Genomic DNA, 23,678 nt, shown 5'->3' on the forward strand with positions numbered 1-23,678 from the left:
ACAGCTCCAAGAACGTATAATAACATTATCTGGAGATAACAGATCCTGTTTTCCTTCTTTTTCATGCTTACCCATAATATGCAAATAATGTTGAAAAAAGCAGAGATTTAGGAGCAGCCCCGAAGCAGAGATTTAGGTGCAGCCCCGGGTGAAACTATGGTTACTGTCATTATTTGTCAGGAACCTACAGTAGGTAGCACTTGGCCACCTATTGTTGTATGCAATTTTGATACCCATGCCCAACACACAGAAATGACAAGGCCACATCTCCAGGTAACATCCTCTCTGTGGAGAGACTTGTGCATTATGTGGCAAGATGAATATAAATTTCCTTTTCCCCAGGATAAATACAAATAACAATGTATATGCACAAATGTACAATAGGCCTGTGCTACATATCCTGCTTTATATGATCCAATCAGAAGTAACATACAAGGAATAATAGTGCCCACTCTTATGGCACTGTTAATGCCGTTAGAAGACAGAGGTAGACCTGCCTTAACAGTAAAGGTATTGGAAGGCTTCAGCTGGTCATATACTGCAAGACCTGTTTTTTTGATGGTATTGCATAATGAGTGGATCTTTGGCCCAATTTAGGCTGAGCTGATCATTGGACCAGGGGCAAAGACTGGATTATACAGTGGGGCCCCCATCCTCATCAGATACAGTGGAGGAAATAATTATTTGACCCCTCACTGATTTTGTAAGTTTGTCCAATGACAAAGAAATGAAAAGTCTCAGAACAGTATCATTTCAATGGTAGGTTTATTTTAACAGTGGCAGATAGCACATCAAAAGGAAAATCGAAAAAATAACTTTAAATAAAAGATAGCAACTGATTTGCATTCCAACCATTAAGAGTTCTGGCTCCCACAGAGTGGTTAGACACTTCTACTCAATTAGTCAACCTCATTAAGGACACCTGTCTTAACTAGTCACCTGTATAAAAGACACCTGTCCACAGAATCAATCAATCAAGCAGACTCCAAACTCTCCAACATGGGAAAGACCAAAGAGCTGTCCAAGGATGTCAGAGACAAAATTGTAGACCTGCACAAGGCTGGAATGGGCTATAAAACCATTAGCAAGAAGCTGGGAGAGAAGGTGACAACTGTTGGTGCGATTGTTCGATAATGGAAGGAGCACAAAATGACCATCAATCAACCTCGCTCTGGGGCTCCATGCAAGATCTCACCTCGTGGGGTGTCAATGATTCTGAGAAAGGTGAAAAAGCATCCTAGAACTACACGGGAGGAGTTAGTTAATGACCTCAAATTAGCAGGGACCACAGTCACCAAGAAAACCATTGGAAACACATTACACCGCAATGGATTAAAATCCTGCAGGGCTCGCAAGGTCCCCCTGCTCAAGAAGGCACATGTGCAGGCCCGTCTGAAGTTTGCCAATGAACACCTGAATGATTCTGTGAGTGACTGGGAGAAGGTGCTGTGGTCTGATGAGACCAAAATAGAGCTCTTTGGCATTAACTCAACTCGCTGTGTTTGGAGGAAGAAAAATGCTGCCTATGACCCCCAAAACACCGTCCCCACCGTCAAGCAGGGGGGTGGAAACATTTTGCTTTGGGGGTGTTTTTCTGCTAAGGGCACAGGACAACTTATTCGCATTAACGGGAAAATGGACGGAGCCATGTATCGTGAAATCCTGAACGACAACCTCCTTCCCTCTGCCAGGAAACTGAAAATGGGTCGTGGATGGGTGTTCCAGCACGACAATGACCCAAAACATACAGCAAAGGCAACAAAGGAGTGGCTCAAGAAGAAGCACATTAAGGTCATGGAGTGGCCTAGTCAGTCTCCGGACCTTAATCCAATAGAAAACCTATGGAGGGAGCTCAAGCTCAGAGATGATCTGCAAAGAGGAGTGGACCAACATTCCTCCTAAAATGTGCGCAAACTTGGTCATCAATTACAAGAAACGTTTGACCTCTGTGCTTGCAAACAAGGGTTTTTCCACTAAGTATTAAGTCTTTTTTTGTTAGAGGGTTCAAAAACTTATTTCACTCAATGAAATGCAAATCAGTTGCTATCTTTTATTTAAAGTTATTTTTTCGATTTTCCTTTTGATGTGCTATCTGCCACTGTTAAAATAAACCTACCATTGAAGACTTTTCATTTCTTTGTCATTGGACAAACTTACAAAATCAGTGAGGGGTCAAATAATTATTTCCTCCACTGTACATGGGCCAATAATCAAGCAACTTTAATCAGCTTATGTATGGCCATCTTAACTCTTCTGATGGAAAATAACTGATTATGTGGTTATAGGCCATGGATTTATTCTGTTGTAAAGTCTATACACTGTATTTGTGAAATGTACTGTATTAATACCACTGATTGTTATGAAACACAATATTTGGTGTCCTATGAACTGGACACACTTGGTCTCCCCAAATGCCCTTTATGTTATAATGTTTTCATTTAGGTGAAAGGATTCTTTATATGCTCCTAAATGAATATGTGTCTAAATGCTCTTTTTTTTCTCTCTGCTGAATAATTACACAGTACTAAGCAATGTCACAATAGATTTAAAGCCAATGATTGCCCATACCTATTATTTTCTGCTACAGACCTCTTTGTATAATTCAGTGAAGATTGTAGATTCTGCTTCACTGATTTCCATTGTACAATTCACGTAGGAGTCTCCATATATATTTACCATTATTCCAGATGATCAGAACTTGCAGTACAGGGTATAAAATGAAATAGAGTAGAAAAAATTGGTTTCATAAAACTTTATTTTTGTTGTGCTGATGATTTCCCCTAATTGGATTTATTGTACTGGCTTGATAAAGTGTCACCTACCTTCATTACTCTCCCTTTGGATGTAGTGGAAGTAGGAAACATTACATTACTTTTTAGGTAAGAGGAGGCCGTCCTATTGAAGGGTAGCCTATACTCAAAAAAAGATATGCAGCAAGACGCTGCAGGGTTTCAATGTTGTTAAAGAGGTTATTTAGGCCTAAAAATTGCTTAAAAGGTCAAAGTTTCAGGCCCACTAGGCCCTTTATCAATCACTTATTTTAAAGTTTCTGAAAGAGGTGTGACTTAAAGCTCCACCCCATCCAGTTTGACAATAGAATTGAAAGCATTCTGTGTGGTTCCTACAGCATGGCATCTGGCACCCCAACAAAGGTTTTCTCAGAGGCTGGAACTCTCCTATGCTTTGTTCCAATACTTTGACTCACAACATGATTCAGTTGGTTGCACCACTGTTAGGCTAAGGAAGCAAATGTAATTCCAGGCACGGACCAGTTTTCCTTTTAAAGGAGAAGGAAAGGCTAATAAAGAGTTAATCTCAAGCTGCAGGCATACCTTCAGTTGTCTCAATAGTGCCCTTAAGTCTCCCAATATTTCACCTGTTCAGATGATCAGAAGCCAAACAGGAAGAAAAAACGCTGAGCTGTGTAAAGAAAGTTCCTATAATGCCTCACTCCTGCACCGAGACCCAGACCATTTTACATGCTCAGTTAGTTAGACTATGAGTCAGCTTCCTGCTGATTGGTTCAGATCCACATTCCTAAGGGGGGGGGAGCAGGAGAGGGGAGGCACATGAATTACAGACACAACAAATCTTTTGACAGAGAAGTCAATGCAGCATTTCTGTGAGAGCTTATGGCTGTATTTACATAGACCGTTCTGATAAAGCTTACTTAGTTTTTACCTTTCTTTCTCCTTTAACTTACAGAATCATATTTTTGACATTAGTGAATGCCATGCTGCCTTAGACAAGCTAGGTTATAGGATACTGCGCAGAATGGTGCAGATGTTTTCATGGCATAGACTTATAGCCAGGGTTCCCACCTGTCTGGTTTTCTCACCAGCTTTTTAATTAGGAAACCCAGAAGGCTGTGAAGCTGCAATGAGCCAATCGCAACCTGCCTGGACTTCCCCGAATAAAAAGGTGGCAGCCCTAGTTGTAGCTAGTGCCAGATATCAATTTTGTACATCTATAGGTGTGGTGGCCCACTCACCTTGGCTGCACCCTGGCCTCCTTGAAGCCCTTTGGCAACCTGCTGCCATTTTTTGTGTTCAGTACACAAGTTATTGTAGGACCCTAAAATATAGGGGAGGCCCCGACTCCCTAATAATTTGCTACTGTATACTGGCCTGGCTGTATTGGAAGTTAGGCAGGAAACTGCCATATTGTACAACAATGGGGTACATTGTGATGTATGACATCACTAACCACCAATTATAACAGATGACATCACTAAGCACCATTTATAAGGGTATAATTGCCAGCTTAATTGTGGTCCTTGTGTTTTTAAATATGAACATTTACCAGCATTCCAATGAGTATTTTCTCCAGTCCTGTCTACTGTGTCCAAGATGATTGATTGATTTCCAAGGACTCCCAATAAAGCCAGGGACAAATGATGCATTATACATTAAGCCGTAAAATCCATTCACTTATAATTGTTTGCTAAAAAGTCAGAATTTGGATAATTTGTTACAACCTTAGGAGAATGCAGATACCCTGGAGCAGTTAACTTGGGCATTGACTTGATTATTTTTTATGATACATGTGTTTATTCGCTCAACCTCTTATCCCGAAAAGGTACAAAACAATTGGGCTCAGCTTGAGCGGTAACAGGTATCGCGTCATTAAACAGACCTCTGATGATCCTAAGAACATTGCCATTGATTGGAGTTATTGATAAGAAATTAGGAAGTTCCACTCCACAGGAGCAAATCTATAAATGGATAATACAAATGTATCAGGACAAACAACAATGTAACCCTTTCACTTTCAGCAGCGCATTGGCTTGACCGTTCAGTCATTGAAAGTGGAAAGTTGCAGTTTCACCAGATATAAAATCCTTCCCAGTACACATCACAGCTAGTGCGATAGATGCTGAGCATCAGCATTCATTTCCCTATATACAGTATTAAGGATGCATCTGGTGTAGGATCTGGAGTAAGCTGTAGTGCGACCTGACTTATTTCCTCAGTGACTGGACTGGGTAAGGAAGGTTTAAGATGATGTAAAACCTTTTCACAAAGCCTAGGGATTCATTTAGAATCCCTTAAAAAACTAAGCTCGCAATATATATATTTATATACTATACCATTGTAGCCCACTTTTGGTTATCTCATTGCTGCTACCTGCTGTTTTACTTTACTTGGCGCTACAGGAGTCCTGAGCCCCCGCTTACTATGGGGGTTTACAGGGATTTCTCCCCTTAATGGTGTGCCTCCACCCAGGGATGGTCTTGTGAAACTATAATCCACCCCCTGGGAATCGATCAGGATGCTATGCCCCTCTTGGGACCCACGTGCTCCTGGTGTAATGTACCCCCCCTGGGGTTATTCCTTACCAGCTTGGTAGTGGTCCTCTGGGCTGGATAGATATCACAACACAGTAGTATAAGTGAATCAGATGAAACGGTTTATTTGGACAGAAACCTCTCCAGGAGTGGCATATCATTCATACACATTGCAGGGCATATACTCCTTACTTCTCATTGAGAACCTTTTCCTGTTGGACTACCCCACGGTACTCACCCCATATGCTCCCCTCTAGGTGCTCTCCCCGGTACTCTCGGCAAAGACACTCTCTCATAGAGTTCTCCCCGGTACTCACGCTAGGACGTTACACCACAGGGACCCACACCGGTACTCTCGCTGGGCACCCTCAGATCCGGCCTCCTGAACTAGCGGTGACCTGTTCCACCTACCTAGCCACTTGTGGCCCTGCACTCCAGCAGATGTAAAGCTGGGGGATCTTAATCCCACTACCACTCCTGGAGGGGCAATGTCTGCCCATTCTAACCTCTGGTGTCCTACATATCACTCTTAGAGCGATCTATTACCAAACTTCTATCACTAAGCTATGCCAGGGGCACTGCTACCTAAGCAGTCCCTGGACTAAAATGTCTGAACTACAGCACATGGCTGTAACCCCTTATCTGGGCCTATGCACCACCCTGTGGCCATAACCCGAACTGCGGGGATACTCCTCATTAACTGCTTAGCACCCAGTCATCCCAGTGTCCCTGTCCTAGGGGTGTCTGTCTTAAGGGCCCATTTTTGGTAAACCCCTACACCATGAATCATCCCTTTACATCTTTTAGGGCCCCCCCCATCTACCATGGGACCCATGACTGTGAGCTTCTCCTGTACCCAGGGCCATATTTACCATATAGGCACTCTTGTGCCCATGTCTAGGATGGCAGTTTTAGGGGGGGTGCCCTGCGATGCTTATATGGTAATAAGAAAAATCAAAAAATTAAATTGCTCAGCCTGCTGCTGGACACTTGCTGGTAGCAGAGGGGGTTACAGGCCATCTGCCCAAGTGCCAAATGCAGAAGGAAGGGCAGGCTGAGGTCCAGTGCCTAGGGGAGCCCCAGACCTAAATACATCCCTGCCTGTAGCTCTCTGATGAAGGTCCTGTTTCTTAGCATGACTGTTAGGCTCCACTTCAACAGAATCATTAAACTTTGCAGAAAGCCTTTACTTCCCCTTTAATTTTGTGCAATATACAACCGTATTCAGCACAAAACAATAGTAGATGGGATGAAGTGTGTAATGAAATAGTTCTGTAGTATATATATATATATATAATATGAAGAAATTAGACAGTAGGCAGAACACAAACCCTAGTTATCTGGTAAAGGCTGAACACAGAAGTATGGCCCCAAGATGGAGAGGGCTAGCTTTGGAGCTCTTACAATGTCTGTAATGTAAGAGCCCTACCAACAGACAGGTAAAGAATAGACACAGTTAAGAGGAGCAGCCTCTGCTTAATGAATCAACTGGTGCTCGACTGGCTACTAAATTATTCACATCTCTAAGATGGAAAAAAACTATCTTTGTGCAAGCGCCACTGGCTGTGAATTTTCTCGCTCATTTGGGCTAAATGAGCCACAAAGGGAAATGCATGGGTGAAATGGGGCCGAAAAGGCACAAATTTAATGATGAGAGGATTGATAAAGCCTTATTTTTATAAGAGCCCATACTATGATACCACAGATAACAATTATATATTATCAGACTTTTTGCCAAAGTCCCACAGTGCGAAGGCTGAAAAATAGGCCCATTAATAGATGAATCTGGCTCAGGCTCAGGTTTTTACACTTTTTTGTATTTGGAGTGGATTGTTTTATACAGATTTGTAAGGTACTAATAACATTTAGCACTATCTACATATGTAGTTTTTATGAGAGTGGATCCTGGTTGTCAGGTTCTCTGATTGTCCCTGGAGGCCTAGTCTGATACTGTATGCATTTTTATATACATATAGATACTATATACTGTAAGGTACTGTATTGCTCACACTCATGTACAAAGGGCCTGGGTGCTGCTGTATTTGTCCAGAGGATATAGAGTTCCTTTTTTATTGCAGAAATGCCAGAGCACTATGGGACGCAAGAACATACCTGGGGTCCCCGAGGATGCACAATGCAGAATCAATGGTACAGGCCAGTTCTGTTCTTATAATTTTCCATAGGGCAGACATTAAGGACAAGGGTCGTTGCAGCCTGCATCTTCTGCCACTCGCTAACTTACATGTCTGAATGACACCCAAGTTAGGGTCATGGTGGGGGACATCTAAATGCCTCCCCCTGCCCACTTCTCTAGACACACACAGTGTTTTATTCAATGGGGCAGGTTTCTGTGCTCCAAAACAGTGGCACGCTGCGATAACTATAGAGGAAGCAGACCCCACAGTCCGGAGACCCCATGTCCCCTCAGGTCCTGGAAAGTGGGTGAAGAAGGTGGGTGAGGGTCGTTGGCGGGAGTTGGTGATTGTAGAATTCTAGGTAGTAATCTGTGTGCTATAGGCCCCGGTGCCATCAAGTTATACCACTGCAGTGTTAATTCTTCAATAGCGGTGTGCAAATTGCAAAAACAAATGCATTGCTCCCATTTTGTGCACTTTTGCACACTGCCCAGTATGTTGTAAATAACCCCTGGTATCCATTTGAAAGACAGCCATTCAAAATGACTAGCAGGTAGCACTAGTGTTTCAAATTTGCTACATTAAATCTAAAACTGTTAATATGTTAAAAACTAGAACATGACTTTTGATATTTTACATTTGTTTTAACAATACACATTCTGAATGAGGAATATTATTATGTATTAAGAATATCAGGAAAAGGTGCTGAGAGCTGTGCTGTGTTAAAGGAGAAGGAAAAGACTAGTAAAGAGTTTTAGACTAGACTAAAAGGAGAAGGAAAGACTAGTAAAGAGTTAATCTCAAGCTGCAGGCATACTTTCAGTTGTCTCAATAGTGCCCTTAAGTCTCCCCATATTTCACCTCTTCAGAAGATCAGAAGCCAAACAGGAAGAAAAAACGCTGAGCTGTGTAAAGAAAGTTCCCATAATGCCTCACTCCTGCACAGACACCCAGACCAAGTAAACATGCTCAGTTGTAAGACTATTAGTCAGTTTCCTGCTGATTGGCTCAGATCCACATTCCTAAAGGGGGGGGAGTGAGTTCTTAGCATTCTTGAGGGAGGGGGGGCAGGAGAGAGCAGAGAGCAGAAAGCTGCGTGTCTGTGGCACAGGAATGACAGACACAAGAAATCTTTTTTTCAGAGAAGTCTCTGTGAGTGTTTATGGCTGTATTTACATAGACCTTTCTGATGAAGCTTACTTAGTTTTTACCTTTCTTTCTCCTTTAAGGTCCAACATAGGGTGGGAAGAAGAATTGTTCCCTAAACCTTCTGCACCTAAACACATTCCTTTCCATAAGTCTCAGCCCTGTATATTATATATATATATATATATATAATGCTATGCAGCAGAGGCCAGCACTCTCGTATAGAACGAATACAGATGCCTGGGTGCAGTTCCACAATTTTGTTCATACGTACTCGAAGGAAGGTACCGCTCACTCAGGTCTTAGGTTCAATTTTGTAGTTTTATTGAAGAGGCAAGGGAACTGACGTTTCGGCTGCAACACCAGCCTTTGTCAAAGTTACAAATACAAGTGAAAAAAAACCTTATAAACAGTGTTTGGCGGGAACACCAACAGACAATAACGTGAGCGTGAGAAAACACCCCCCAAAAAATGCAAATGTGATGACATCAAACAGTATATATACACAATCCACACCGAGGTTACGAAATATAACAAATAATTATGCTAGACGATCCGAATAAATAAAAGAGAATGTGTTAATGTGAATTTACCCAAAAGAAAAATAAAATAAGTAAAGGAAAAATAAATAAATAAAGAAAACGGGACACAGATAATATACAAAGCGTGACACTTATTCAAAACAGGGTAACATTATTCAGAACCGGGTCACGGTCTCGTGTTAAACATTATTGTACAAATAAAATCCAATAACTCTCCCGAACTTTAGGGCTTGCTATGCCAAAGCAGCAAGCAGTCGGAAGTCAAAGCCAAGATTGACACGTATAACTGATGTATATAATGTATACAACACAAACATTCCTATCTAAATTGTGTCTGTCCGCATACTCATACATAAACATTATTGTACAAATAAAATCCAATAATTCTCCCGAACTTTAGGGCTTGCTATGCCAAAGCAGCAAGCAGTCGGAAGTCAAAGCCAAGATTGACACGTATAACTGATGTATATAATGTATACAACCCAAACATTCCTATCTAAATTGTGTCTGTATATATTGTATATATTGTATATATATATATATCTAAACATCCTCTTTATGTGACTCAAATGTAACTGTAATTTTAAGACTTGACATAAAATTCCTTGGCATTACATCATCAGAAATGCTGAGAGGAGAAGGAGGAACAAGTCCTCATTAAAAGACTGACACAAATTTACATCTTCAATTTTAGGTGCTGAGGGTGCTGTATTCCCTAAATCTATTGAAACGCCATATGTCAAGGCTGAACCCTTCCATCCTTTGAGGTAAGTACCAGAAGCAAGGTGCTATCATAAAAGTAAATGTACTAGAGCCTTCTGCGCATACAGTTGAAAAGCCACTATTACATTTGTTCTGTATCCTCACTTTTGGGAATACCATTTCTTCTAGAGGGCTGAACAAGCCTGAAACGTCTCTTGCTATATAGTGGGAATTCACTTTAATGGCAGATGTGGTAACACCTTTTCCAAAGTAAAAGGCAGTGTATGCGTTTTATTCATAGCAGGGTTTTGCCTCCACACATACTTTTTCTCCTCAACTTTTTCAAATGGAATGAGCCAATCGTACAATTTCTGGTTCCTACTTTGTCAATGAAGATCTCACTTGGAGTCCCTCCCTTTTCCCAGGTAATGACTCTTTCATTCTGGCACCTGCATTGGCTTCTTCACCCTGAGTCAACACAGCTTCTTCATTATTCTTCACATCTGCTGTGCCTCATAGAGCATTCTGGGAGAGACATACCAACTTTCTAAGGTTTTTCTCCCACCCTTGGTTGCAGCCATTGTTTGCACTTTGCACCTCTAAGTAAATGACGCCTTATATCTCTGTAATGGAAACATTTGCGCACATTCCCTATATCTGATGACTGCAGTAAAAAGCCTAGGTTCAGGTCCTGGATTCTATGTTGATGATATAAACTCTTCTCTCTCAAATATAGGTCATATTTTATTATCTTGTGCTGTTTGCCAAACAAATCACATTTCTTGAATGTTTCCTCTACCTGTAAGTCCATTAATTTTTGCATCTTTACAGCTTTTTTGGTTTGGTACCTTAAATTTCAGAGATGCCCCCTTCCCCATCTCGATTAGCCTATGATGTTTTTTATTTGCTTTGGCTCCTGTCCTTTCTTGTATCGATTTAACTCCTTTTTTTAAGCAGAAAGCATAATCATTGGTGAAATTTAATATAATTTTTTTTTTTAATCAATACTTCAAGGGGAAGTTTTGAAACATCCCACAGTGAAATATGTGATCAGGGTAAGAAATGTGAATATGATGACCAAAATATCCAAAGTAACTTGATTTCTGAACACTCAAACCATTTTGCTGTAATGCCGTAGCGCCACCTAGTGAGTCCTTTATCAAAGTGCAGTTCTTCTCTGGTGGGCATTATACCATAATGTGTTGATCAAATTGGAAAATTTGAAAATACAGGGAGGAGTTAAAGAATAACTGCAATCACATGCACACACTATTAAAGTGTATTATAAAACATATTATAACATTACCCAATGAAGTGTCTTTTGTAGCCCTTGCACGGGAAAAAAAAAATATTATATATATATATATATATATATCCTAATGAACCAATCCCATGAGTCAATAATTTTATAATTTGGAACACCCACCTAGAGAAAGAATTCTACTTAACCATGCACCTGGGACCAAGAAGCTAAGGGACACACACATACAAATTATTTGAGCTTTCTCCATGGCAAGGATAGAATTTGGAAAGGGGATAGCCCAGGGCATTAAATTGCACTTCTGTTTGAATGCCTTGATTACAACCTTTCTGGGGGGTACCCCTGTCAGGGGCCTGTGGTGGAGGGGGCCCCAAGAGATGTTATAGTGTGATTTGCAGGTTTTGAATGGGGCAGTGATTTTAGGGGGAAGGGGGGGTTGGGGGGGATTGTGAGTGGATAATTGGACATGCCTAGGGTGGATCAGGGGCATGGCCATGACATGATAATGGTTTTTTTTCACTGTGGCCCCATTCTACCTATTGGCAGGGCCCTCTGCCCAGTGGTTTGGGTGACCAATGGGTTAATAATTTGAGCCCCCTGGGGAATGGTCCTGCCAGCTTCTTGCTAACTTTCATTATTGGTAATATTTTGAAAATATACAGGCAAACCCTACCCACTGAGCAAAAACCAAGCAATACAAACCTCTAATAATATTTAAATATAAACTGCAATTATTCTGTGAATCGGTTGGTTTAACCTGAGCTGCCATGACCTGGCAGAAATGAATGTGCTCAATGGAGAGTGATAAATTGGCTCATCTTGATGCCAGCTTACGGAATATAGACCTGCATTTTGCATACTGTATTTGGTAAGAGCCAGAAGGTGCTCGTTCATACTCCAAATCTTCCAGGTTATTATTTCTCCTCTGGCTTTGCATCTTCTCCTCGGATTGAAATGTTTGCCTGTGATTTATGCTTTTAATTAAGAACTTTCACCGTTTAATTAGACTTCCTACACAAGTAGCCTCAGTTTCCAAAAGCAGGCTGCAGGCTCCATAATTAAGTATTGTAAAGCAGCAGAAGATTCATTGCACTTGACTTAGCAGCCTAAAAGCTGGGAGAAACAAGCTGCCCTCTTGTTATGCTCAATGCTGACTGCTTTGCTCCCCTTTACCATTTAAATATGCAATTTTCTTTTTTTCCCCACCCCAGAGGCACATTTTCTGGCATGCAATTAATTATTTAATTTTTTTAAATATATTTTTGTATTTGTATTTTTACAATACAAAAATATAATATATATATAATACCATATTTTTACTTTTTTAAATTATTCTGTTGCGAGCAGTTGATAATTATTTATTTGACAAGGCAAGTCTAGTAAAGAGTTAACCTCCTTTCACAGGTAGACCTTCAGTGGTGCCATCCATGCCTTTAAATCCCCTCTATTTGAAGCCCTTTTCTGGATCATAAGATTTTATAGTATTTTTTTTTTAATTTTGAAGAGATTAGCACTTTTTACGCTGCTAATATAATGTAATTGAAACAACAGTGCCACCTGCTGTTCATTTTGACTCACTGGTTAGTCAGCAGAAATGTAAGTTAGGAAAGCCTCTTCTCCACCACCAATGGGCATTTTCTAAACAAAGCAACATCACAAGATTTTCATTATTCAGATGACTTTAGCTTTTTGCACCAAAATGACCAGCTGGTAATGCTGTTGTTTCAAAGGTTTTATATTTGTTTTAAAACTGCTAATATCTTGAAAACTAAGAAAATGCCAAATTAATGCAGACTGCAAAAGTGCTTAGAAGTGCTCTCTGAGAAATTTTGAATTCATGTTTTTTATATATTTCCTTCAACAATACAAAAGGCAGATGACTCTTCTCTGCTTACTAAGTGGATTTTTTTAAGCAGAGCAACATCGTGAGACATTCATGTTTTTAGCCGACTGGTTACAACCAGCTGAAAATATATTTCCTGAGAAAAGGAACATCTTTTGATGTTGCTGACCAGAAGTTGATGCTTCTGTTTCAGTTTCATTGTATAAGCAGTTTTAAAGCTGCTAATATCTTGAAAACGTCACAAGACATATTTTTAGAAAAATAATTTTCAGCAGACTGCTGAAAACAGCCAGCTAGAAATCAATTTCCTAAGAAAAGGAATGTGTTTTGATGTTGCTCTTCAAATTCATTATATACTGTATGCAGTATAAAAACTGTTAATATCTTGAAAAATAGATATTTTTGTGCATATGCTGCCTTATTAAGTATTAATTAAAATCTTATCTGAATTAGTTCTTTTGTTCTTCATAGATGAACTGATCAGTTCATCTATGTCCTTTATCTCAAGAACATAAAGAAGGGGCCATGTGTTCACATTTCCTGAACATTATATATATTATATGTTTTTATTTGGTGAATTGCAATTTATGTCTCTGTTTGGAAAGTTGTGTTCTTTCAGAGTCCATTTGTACAGGTCGTGTTCGAGTAACACGTTCAAATAACAGAAAACCTTGATAGGGAAATGAAAAAGTGGGCTGGTGTGAGGAGAAGGGTTCATTAAGCCGACTTGATGAAGACTCATTGGAAAGTTGTGTTTCCTAATAGAAGCCAATGATACCTTGGACCTCATAAATAACTCTAATGATTATAGTGCCACTGTTTGGCCTCATCCTAGGGAAATTGACTGAGATGCAAATGCAGTTGTTGCTTGTACAACCGAGCAGCAGAGTGGAACAAGCTACTGAACTCATGGGCTAGGACACATTATCAAACACATTATTTGCCCATCACTCATGCTCAGGTCATTACTCCTTCTATATAGCAGTTCTATAGCTCTTCTGTTTAATAAAATAGTGTGCAGTATGAAGTATCCAGCCTTTAAGATCTTGTTTTCTACACATTTTACAGTCAATATTTGATTAGTTGCTCACTCCCAGCTGCACATTCTCGGTACTTACTGCAATACTGTGCAGAAATGGCTTTATACAAAACATGCTTTACTGAATCAACCAATCAGTCAGGATTGCCTTTTGCAGTTAGAATAACAAAAGCAAACTTGTTATTGGTTACTTCTCAGTTATTACACTGGGAGGCAATTGCAGCATGTTACTGTACAACCATGTCATTTTCCACTTGTAAACTTTACACTGAATTACATTAATTGTGACCCTGGACATACTGTAAATTATAGAGCACTGATACACAAAATGGATAAATTTACAAAGAATAATTTACAAAAAACTTCCAAATTGGTGCAGATATCCTTAGACCTTAGGCCCTATCTCCAAACTGTTTACTTTTTGACACACTTAATTTTTCTTCCTGTTCACCCAGCCTTTTTTCTTTACATGCTATAATCTTTTCTTCCATCTGTTCTCCCCATTTTGTTTCCATACAGAAATAGGTAATGACCACAAAATAAGCCAAATGCTTAGGAGCAGAAGGTCCCCTGACACCAGGGCCCACCATGGTATCCCAATCAGCACCGTATTTCACTATAGGGTGCCCATAGGCTGGCCCCCTTCTCTCTTTTAAAATCACGAACAGGAGCATGACGGAGTGGGCCTAGAAACCGGGTCTAGAGACAGGACAGGAAGTAGAATGGAGCAGGCATAGAGACAAGACAGACAGGAGTATAATAGAGCAGGCATAGAGACAGGACAGGCAGGAGTAGAACAGAGCAGGAATAGAGACAGGACAGGACAGGCAGGAGTAGAACAGAGCAGGCATAGAGACGAGACAGGCAGGAGTAGAACAGAGCAGGCATAGAGACAGGACAGGCAGGAGTAGAACAGAGCAGGAATAGAGACAGGACAGGCAGGAGTAGAATGGAGCAGGCATAGAGACAGGACAGGCAGGAGTAGAATGGAGCAGGTATAGAGACAGGACAGGCAAGAGTAGAACGGAGTAGGCATAGAGACAGGATAGGCAGGAGTAGAACAGAGTAGGCATAGAGACAGGACAGGCAGGAGAGGAAAGGTCAGAAGGTAAGGATAAAGGTAAGAGCAGAAGGCTGTAGAATGCTAGCCCGCAGGTTCAGAACGGCAGAAAACAAAACAGGCAATAATTTGTTGTTACCAGCACTAGCAGATGCAACTCTGTGCTTGCTTTAATTGTAGGGAAAAAAATGCTGCATTGTGGGTAAAAAGTATTACAAATAGTGATGAGAAGATTTTTTTTGCTTTGGTGTGGAAAAAATCGCTGCCATGTCAAAAAAGTTGCACAATAGCCGCATTTCGTGAATCAGGACAGATTTGCACATCACTAATCACAAATTGTGTCCAAAATTGCACTTGTGGTCATAAATGACACCCAAAATGCTTTTGTGTATCTTTAACCAACTAACAAGCTAAAGCAGTCTAGGCTCCCATTTTAAGTCAGACATTTGGTCAGGCCCTCCCTTAGCTCATAGCAAGGTTACAGCTATTGGTAAACATTGTCAGACGTTCATTATAGTTCCAGCAATATCTTGGACAGCAAATAAGGATCAAAATGGACTAACAGGATTATCTGGAAAAGCAAATACACATTTCCCCCAAACCCCAAAGATAAGCTAACCTATTCCTTCACAGATCTGGGCCTCCCTAGAGTGGCATTTCCATTATTTAAGAGCCAATAAACTAAGTGGGGACCCTGATCAAAACCTTGATCCCAAAAAAGTTTAAAAACCACTGACCCTGAGGCAACACTAGAACCAGTACTGGATGGAACAGTGTCAAGGTAGCTGTTGGTGAAGATGATCTATTTTCAACACTTATTTTCAGCCTACAGTACATGTCTGCCTGGAACCCCACAGGGCCCTCTACATTCCAGGGATTCATGCACTGCTGGTAGTGATATCTCAATTGCTATGCCCCTGTAAGAATGACAAAGAGAGAGAGAGATGTAGGAATAATTTTAGTCTCTGTATTGTCTGCATTTGAAACCATAGCAAGATACCCCACCCTTTTTGTGCTACTCTCTAATTCCCTAATTGTAATGTATAAGTAGTGTAAATTATCATACAAGAGCTATGAATACTTTGTAAAATATATCCTTATAAACACTGCTTAGTAAAACCATCTATTACAATTATTGCTTAGTGGTATAATATGTGCCTCATGACTCACTAACACTTTATTTTTGTATGTTAACATATAATGCATCCCCTGTTCTAATGGATATTAGAAGCTGCCTTGGATTTCCATGACTTGTATAAAAGCATATGGTCATGGAACTCCTCAGTGACTTCTAATATCTTTATATATATTGCAATAGGGGGTACAATATTTCCTATAAGTAAGTAAGCTTTTTTTCTGTTTCCAAAAAATTGTTTCTCTACATATTTGCATTATGAAATATGTGTATTATTTTGCTTGCCTTAGCTGAGAAACACGTGACAACATAACCCCCACAATCTAGTTATTTTAGCCTGGTTCAGTGTGGTTATAACTTGACTATGGAATGGCTTAGTTAGTAATATTTCCATTACCTACTGTATATGGTCCTTTTTTGAGCTCCCCCCTGGGAACTCTGTGACTCTGGACATTGGGCTATTTCTGTTCTGCAGGGTTGGGTTTGATATCTATGATATAGGAAATTGTTCCCAAATGGTGGGGCTGTGGTAGAGGTACCCAAAGCATGGACTGTGTGTAGCTTGGCAAAAGGCCTGTTAGGGTAATGTTTGTTCTTCTCAATACTCCAGGAAACCCAAGCTTTAAGGGCCATTAGTATTAGGTTTGGGGTGAAAACATATTTGTTACCCTAGATATTGTTAGAACTATGTCTTAATGGCTGATAGAAATATATTTTCCTATATCAGTAACCTTGTATGATGTTAATAGCAGGTTGATACTGAATATTGAATCTGGATCTGCAGAAAAGAAAATTAACACTATTAACATCCGTGCATGTACTATGCCTCTTAATTTTTATAGATTGGAATCTCCAACAAGGACCTTGATAATGGAGGCACCCAAAGGCGTTGAGATCAATGCTGAGGCTGGAAGTTTGGAAGCTTCATGTAGAACAGATTTACGTCTCGAGTCAAAAGATGGAGAGGTAGGAATGTGACTTCCTTTTCTTGTCCAATATAGATCATTATCAACAGTCAAAAGAATGCATGCATTATATATATATATATATATATATTTATGTATTGGTCATATATAAATTAGGCTGTTTAAAGGAGAAGGAAAGTGATTTTGGCAATAGATTTGCCACATTAATGCCACCTAGAACAATATATTTATTCTGCAGAAACCATTAACATACCTGAGTAAACAGCTTTAGAAGCTTTCTCCTATTACTTAAGATACCAGCTGCCATTTTAGGTAGCTTCCTTCCTGCAGTCTCTAGCCCTTATAGCTGAGATCACACATTCCTAAGGGAGGGATAGAACTGCGCAGACTCTGGCTCCTGGAATAAATGATGTTTCTGAGAGAGAAAGTCTCTGGAACATCATGTTTACAAAAAAAGAGACAAGAAATCCTGTGTTTCTTTTGATAGAGGACTCAGTGCAGCATTACTGTAAGTGCTTATGGCTGTATTTACATAGACCTTTCTGATAAAGATTACTTACTTTTTAACTTTCCTTCTCCTTTAAATGGTTTTCTATGGAAGGTGCCTATCTCCATGCAAGTAATATGTTCACATCCATATTTAATAATGCAGATATGCAATAAAGGAATGTTCTGTGTACAATAAAATTCAATCCTCAGCGCTCCTAATTAAAAGCAGTGTTTATCTTTATTTTCCCTTAATGGACATTAAATTTCACAAATTAAACAAAAAAGAAAGCGTCGATTATCACTTTTTATAATTAGGGTATACTATACCTTTAAGTTATTCAGCCCCATAATAATTTAAGTCTTAATTTGCAGTCTTTTTTAATTGAAGCATTTTATGGCTGTAACATAATTATTAATACAGCTATAAAATCCCATATAAAAATAAATTACCCTCATTTCAATATCATTCGTGCCATGTTAGGGTGCCGTTACGCGATTAGCAAATCATTTCGCTCTATCAGGAGCTAATTAAGCAAAACCATCAAAACCGGGAAACTTTTTGCTGAATGGCAGAATTGTTATTATTGATGCTAAATTCTTTAATGTTTTGGTCATAATGCTTCACAGATAACTAGCAAATTAACATGTGAAGACAAGATTTCACAAGGATATTGATTACTGACCTCTGGGTTTGTAACTATTTTAGGCAGGAATGGGAATGTGGAGCAGTGATGTGCAGCTCAGCCTAAACCAATTTGTGGGTTTGTGCTGAATAAACACCCCTGCAGCTGGAGGCAGTCGGTGGCGGGTTTGACCCTCCACCAATCCATTCAGTCTGCTGCTGCCAAGTTTCATCAACTTTTAATTATAAATGAATACACACTCCACCCCCTCCAGTAATGTCAAAGATGGGAGAGTTGACATTGTATGAACAATCATGGTGATCCGGGTTGGGTCACTTACTTTAGGTAATGGCACACTGGACAGTTGAGAAAATGTTTGTCTCCACTGGGGAACAACACACTAGAAATTCACAGTGAATAGGAATGGAGGCTGTGCGCTGGGTCCTACCTGGTGACTAGGGCCACATGTAAGCTGTTCCCATTCACCTCAATTGGGGGAGCATATCTAGCAGTTTATACCCTACCCACAGTGTAAGGCAGCGATCCCCAAGCAGAGGTTTGTGGCAACATTTTGCTCCCAGTCCACATAGGGGCTACCAAATAGCCAATTATAGCTCTTATTTGCACCCCTAGGATCTTTTTCCATGCTTGTGTTGCTCCCCAACACTTTTTCCATTTGAATGTTGCTCACCAATATTGGTTGGGGATCCCTGGTATAAGGAGACAATGGGGCAACAAAATTGCCCAGTAATGCTGGAACTTTTTCATTCATCAATATCTGGGCAGCCTCCACATGTTCACGCCTGAAATACTGACCCTGTAAACTGCAGCTAGGTTTGCTTTCATAAATGGTAATAACAGAAATCCATATCTTGAGCTCTTTATTCAGAAAAGAAGCACAGTGTAATCAGGGCCGTCTCTTTTATTTTTCTAGATCCTTCTGCAAGCACCGAACGTAAAGCTTCCCCAGCTACCACGTGGTTCCTACTCCTCCTCTGGTTCTCGTCAAAAGGTGTATGAGCTCTGTGTGTGTCCTAACGGGAGACTGTTCCTTTCACAAGCAGGAAGTGGATCTACCTGCCAAATAAACACCAGTGTGTGTCTATAAGAGACTGGAGACAGTGCTCCAAGAAACAGGAGCACTACCATTACCAGACACGGGAAGCCTCAGAACATATATGTGCGTGTGCGTGTGTGAATATATATATATATACACTTATATATATCTGTAAATCTATTCATCTCCTGAACAAGAGATGTTTCAAGGCCAGAATCTCAGGGTGATCCTCATGTGTCTTCCCAAATTCTAACTGAATCGATTGATGCTCTCCCCAGTTCTTTACTCAAGATGTTCTCTTACTCAGAGAACATAGCACTAATGAAACCTTAATATTCAAGTTTTTACTGTATTTTAGATCCAAAGGATATTTTACAATCTATTAATTACTGTGTTTGATACACTCTTTACATTACCAGCATCATAAAACAAGTAGGCTATATCATACCAGACAGCCATTCTTTTCCTTTGGGACTGTTTACAATATCAAGAATGGGAAGGGACTGGGATCAGGAAGTGAAAGAGAATATAAACAGCAGTAGGCATGGCTTGGGGGAGTGGTAACAATCATCTGATTAGTTTAATTCATGGTGGCAATTTGGCTTTATGCAATGTGACATGCTCATGGCACTCAAGCTTTCAAAGAATATTCTTTGCATATGATAGACGAAAAATAAACATCTTATACGCTGTATATTCCCATTAATTATTGCAAATTTTGCACCAATCAGTAGCTTTGATCTGTTTAGTGCAGTTAAAATATTGTGAGCAAATGACATACTGGTTGGTGTGTGGTCAATGCACTGCAGAAAATTTTCACCAAGTAACTATATGAGCACATATGTTTTAAGGCTTTGTTTTGACTAAAGGATTCCCATTAATGATACATGGGTCAGCCTAAACTGCAGGACCCATGTGGTCGGGCAAGTTCCAACCGACCAAATGCCACCCCAGTGAGTTGGGGCCTGACTCTCAGCCAGGCCAGCACGGCTGAAACTAGGGGTAGGCATGCCTAGAGCAACGGTAGGGTTGGTGGCTAACCTACCCCTAGTTCCAGGCATTATGTAAATCAGTGCAGTCAGCAAGCAAATGGTGGGATTTGTTGCAAGTTGCCTTGCATGGGCTTGGGTTGTGACATTATTGTAGTTGAGTAAGTGACAAGGCTGGACAAGTATACAAATCAGTGGTGGGTGGGGCTGGGTTAGTATTAGGGCAGGTTAGAGTTGGGCCAGGTAGAAAATTTGTCAACCTGTGCATCACTAATTCCCTTTGCCATAGTCCTTCAATGACCTTCTACTATAGTATTAATATCACTAGCGAGGTATTTCCTCACTTTCAAAAACAGAAACATCCATCCCTTTCTTGACTTTGCTTGTACAGCTGCTTCTTTGAAAAGCATTTATATAATGAATAATGATTATTTTTTCACTTCCTATTCATTCTATAAATTCCACCTTATATGCTTCCTCATCCAGCTCCATAATGCATAAGATCACCCTCAGCAGGTAGTCTGTTGGGGCTCTGGGCTGAAACATCTCTGTTGATAAAGGAGAAATGTGCCTATGCCTTAAGACAATGCACTCTGCAAGGAAAAGCACAGTGGGGAAGTGTCCGATTTTACTGTTTGCTGTTTATTTTGTTTTGGTTGGACTTTATTTTTTTTCTCGGGTTAATTTTAGAGGGTGGGGTGTGTGAAGGTGAATGCGGCATTGAATGATGTGCGAGTGGAACTGATATGATTTCTTCTCAAGTGGCAAAAATGTTTTCATATATTCTATCACGTTTTAAAGGGTTTTGGTTGAATATGCTGCTACAATATTTCTACCATGGGGGGCAGGGCATTTGGGCATCAGTTTCTTGTGGTGTCACAGTATATTGCATAGCAAAAACAACCCAGACTGCAGTCTATGGGATGAGTAGCCATGTATTACCTCTGGGTTAAGTCTGTTATACATATTGCCAAGGATTTGCCAGGTTGTCAACTTATTAATTTCTCCTGGCCACATTCTACATGGCTGATTGAAGTTAGTTTTCGATGCTTGCTTGGCTGATTAGAAACCAATGCAGTCTGCAGTTGGCCCTGTTATGATTCCAAACCAGTCATGCAGCCTTTAGATTTCATATTGCCTATTATTATGAGGGCAAAGTTCAACGAGTAGGGCCAGAAGTTGCTGTCACAATGAATATTAGACGTGAGCAGAGGAGCGCCAGGAGATGCTTCCTGCATTAGTAAATTAAGCTTCTTTAGTTCAGCTAGCCCAAATCTGGATTAAACTGCAGGGGGTTCTTTGATCATTTAATATCATTAATGTTTGACTTATGAAAATGAAGGGATTAAAATTATTGCCAATTGCAAAAGTGCACAGAAGAGCAATTTTATGGTCTTCTTTGCATGTTAAACAAGGTGGGTAAAGATAATGGAATAGTGATATTGTGTTGTGTTCAATTTAGACTTAAATAATGATCTTTCATAGATTCATCCTTGAAGTAAATAACTTCCACAGACTATGTTGATTAATAATTAATGGGCCAATTAATGACTTTGCCTCTGCCTCACCTTCATCTCATCTCCATTTTGACAACACCATGACCAAGTTTTGCCCACTACCAAGCTTATAATCTTACGCTTACACTAACTATGCTGCATTGCAAAACCTAAGCACCAAACCTTGGAGATTTATACATTAATAAAATGTTAATAAAATATTAAATGAGGGAAGTTTCCTGAAATGCCCCCCTCCCCAGGTAAAATATGTAGACCATTACATACCCTCAGTGGTAAAGGCATCTTTTGTAGGATTGAGAGCAAGAATTAAATTATACACTGTGATCTTTTTATATAATTTATATGCAGTATTTTGACGTATTTGCTTTTATGCTGCACCGCTCCATAGGGATCTGAGTTAATTATATTAAGGATTGCCAGAACACTGCATGTTACCAAGAAGGCCGAGTATTGGTACAAGTCAAGGCTGACCATGACTATGACTTGTGTTTGGCTTTATTTCCTGCGTGATTGTTTTGTTATCTGTGGTTAAATGTTATTACAAGTGTATCTCAAACCAAAGATTGGCAAGGATGCATCTTATATCAGACACCTTACGCAATATATACAGTATATATAAACCATTAAGGGCAAATATAGTTTTAAATTTTACAAACTGCTTTGCCTAGTGGAAATGCATAGAGCTAAATATATAGTTATTTTTAATTTGTTTTACTCATCCACACCACAGCTTCTTTGACAGCTGCTTTACTTGCAGTTTTAGTCTTGCCTAACTGGCATGGTATATGAACATGGTATCATAGGGTGCATCTAGGTCACTTCTCAATTACAATAGAAAGCCATTATCATGGTGTTGGCAGACTAAGGTCATTACTCCTAAACCCATCCCCAGAGGCTACTGGCTATATACCAAATGGGTTTATTATTAATCTTGTCATTACTTGGCATTGACTAGATGGATGTTACTGGGCAACTTGGCTTTATAAAAAAGTTGGTAGTGAAGGGAGATATACAGTAAAAATCCAGGCTCAGCAGTGCATGGGGGAACACATACAACAGGAATATTTATATGGTGTCCCTCTATATAGGCTAGGATGGACATTAAATGTTGCCTCATCTCCTGGAAATGTCCTTGATAATATCAGACCATACTTCATGTTAAGCAACAATCCATACTTTTTTGATGGTTAAGGTTATAAATCATGACTGCAAGTGTCAAGAGGGATTTAGGAGGAGACAGAGAAGGTTCTAGAGCCAGTAAACATCCTGGGGTTACATAAGATACCATAGGGCTGATTCACTAAAGTGCGTTAAAACGAGAGCTATTTATTGCATGCACTAAAATTTTTATCGCGTCTAATTTTTCGGGTCTTAACGCACGATTCACTAAAAGTATATTTGCGTTAATTTACGCGCGATGCTACTTGCGTTATTTTAGTCATGAAGACTATTTTCGTGAGGTATTTGATGGAACGAGCGCTAATCAACGCACCGCGTACAAATATTTGCTGCATGCGAAAAAATGCACGCCATGTTGCCCATACATGCCATTACTTTCGGAAAATTACTGTACTGAAAATGACCATTTCCTTGCAAACTGGAGGCTGCATCACTCTAGGGCCAACACAGACTTGAATAAATCACACTGCAAAGTCCATATTTTATTGCCAAAAGCTCATTAACTGTACTTTTCTATAATTACCGCCTGCCTCAAGTAGGTGTTAATTTTCGCATAGACTAATGCGATACTGTATTTAGCGCATCAAAGTGTTAAAATTAAAAAAAGTTAAAATTAACTCATGCGGTAGCATGTCAATTAACGCATGCGATATGCGACTTAACGCATGCGGTAATATTGTAGCGTGTTAATTTTCCCGTCTATTTTAATGCAAAAAAGCGTGCGATAAAACTTATCGACCTTTAGTAA

At 39.9% G+C, this 23,678-nt stretch overlaps 1 protein-coding gene across 5 annotated transcripts in view; it reads left to right on the forward strand.

Annotated features, from left to right (window-relative positions):
* sgcd (sarcoglycan delta) overlaps window positions 1–21,956 on the forward strand; it is a 378,830-nt gene extending 356,874 nt beyond the window's left edge. For 4 of the 5 annotated variants that reach the window (XM_018092814.2, XM_004912789.4, XM_004912790.4 and 1 more), the window contains exons 8-10: window positions 9,805–9,877; window positions 16,993–17,116; window positions 19,123–19,371. In XM_018092814.2, coding sequence (XP_017948303.1) covers window positions 9,805–9,877; window positions 16,993–17,116; window positions 19,123–19,296 — 371 coding nt within the window. In that variant the 3' untranslated portion in view covers window positions 19,297–19,371. Of the gene's footprint in view, window positions 1–9,804; window positions 9,878–16,992; window positions 17,117–19,122 lie in introns of all 5 variants that reach the window. The other variant, XM_004912788.4, reaches the window with a different exon arrangement.
* Window positions 21,957–23,678: the final 1,722 nt, after the last annotated feature.

Source organism: Xenopus tropicalis, chromosome 3 (assembly GCF_000004195.4).
Source record: "Xenopus tropicalis strain Nigerian chromosome 3, UCB_Xtro_10.0, whole genome shotgun sequence".
NCBI lineage: Eukaryota > Metazoa > Chordata > Amphibia > Anura > Pipidae > Xenopus > Xenopus tropicalis.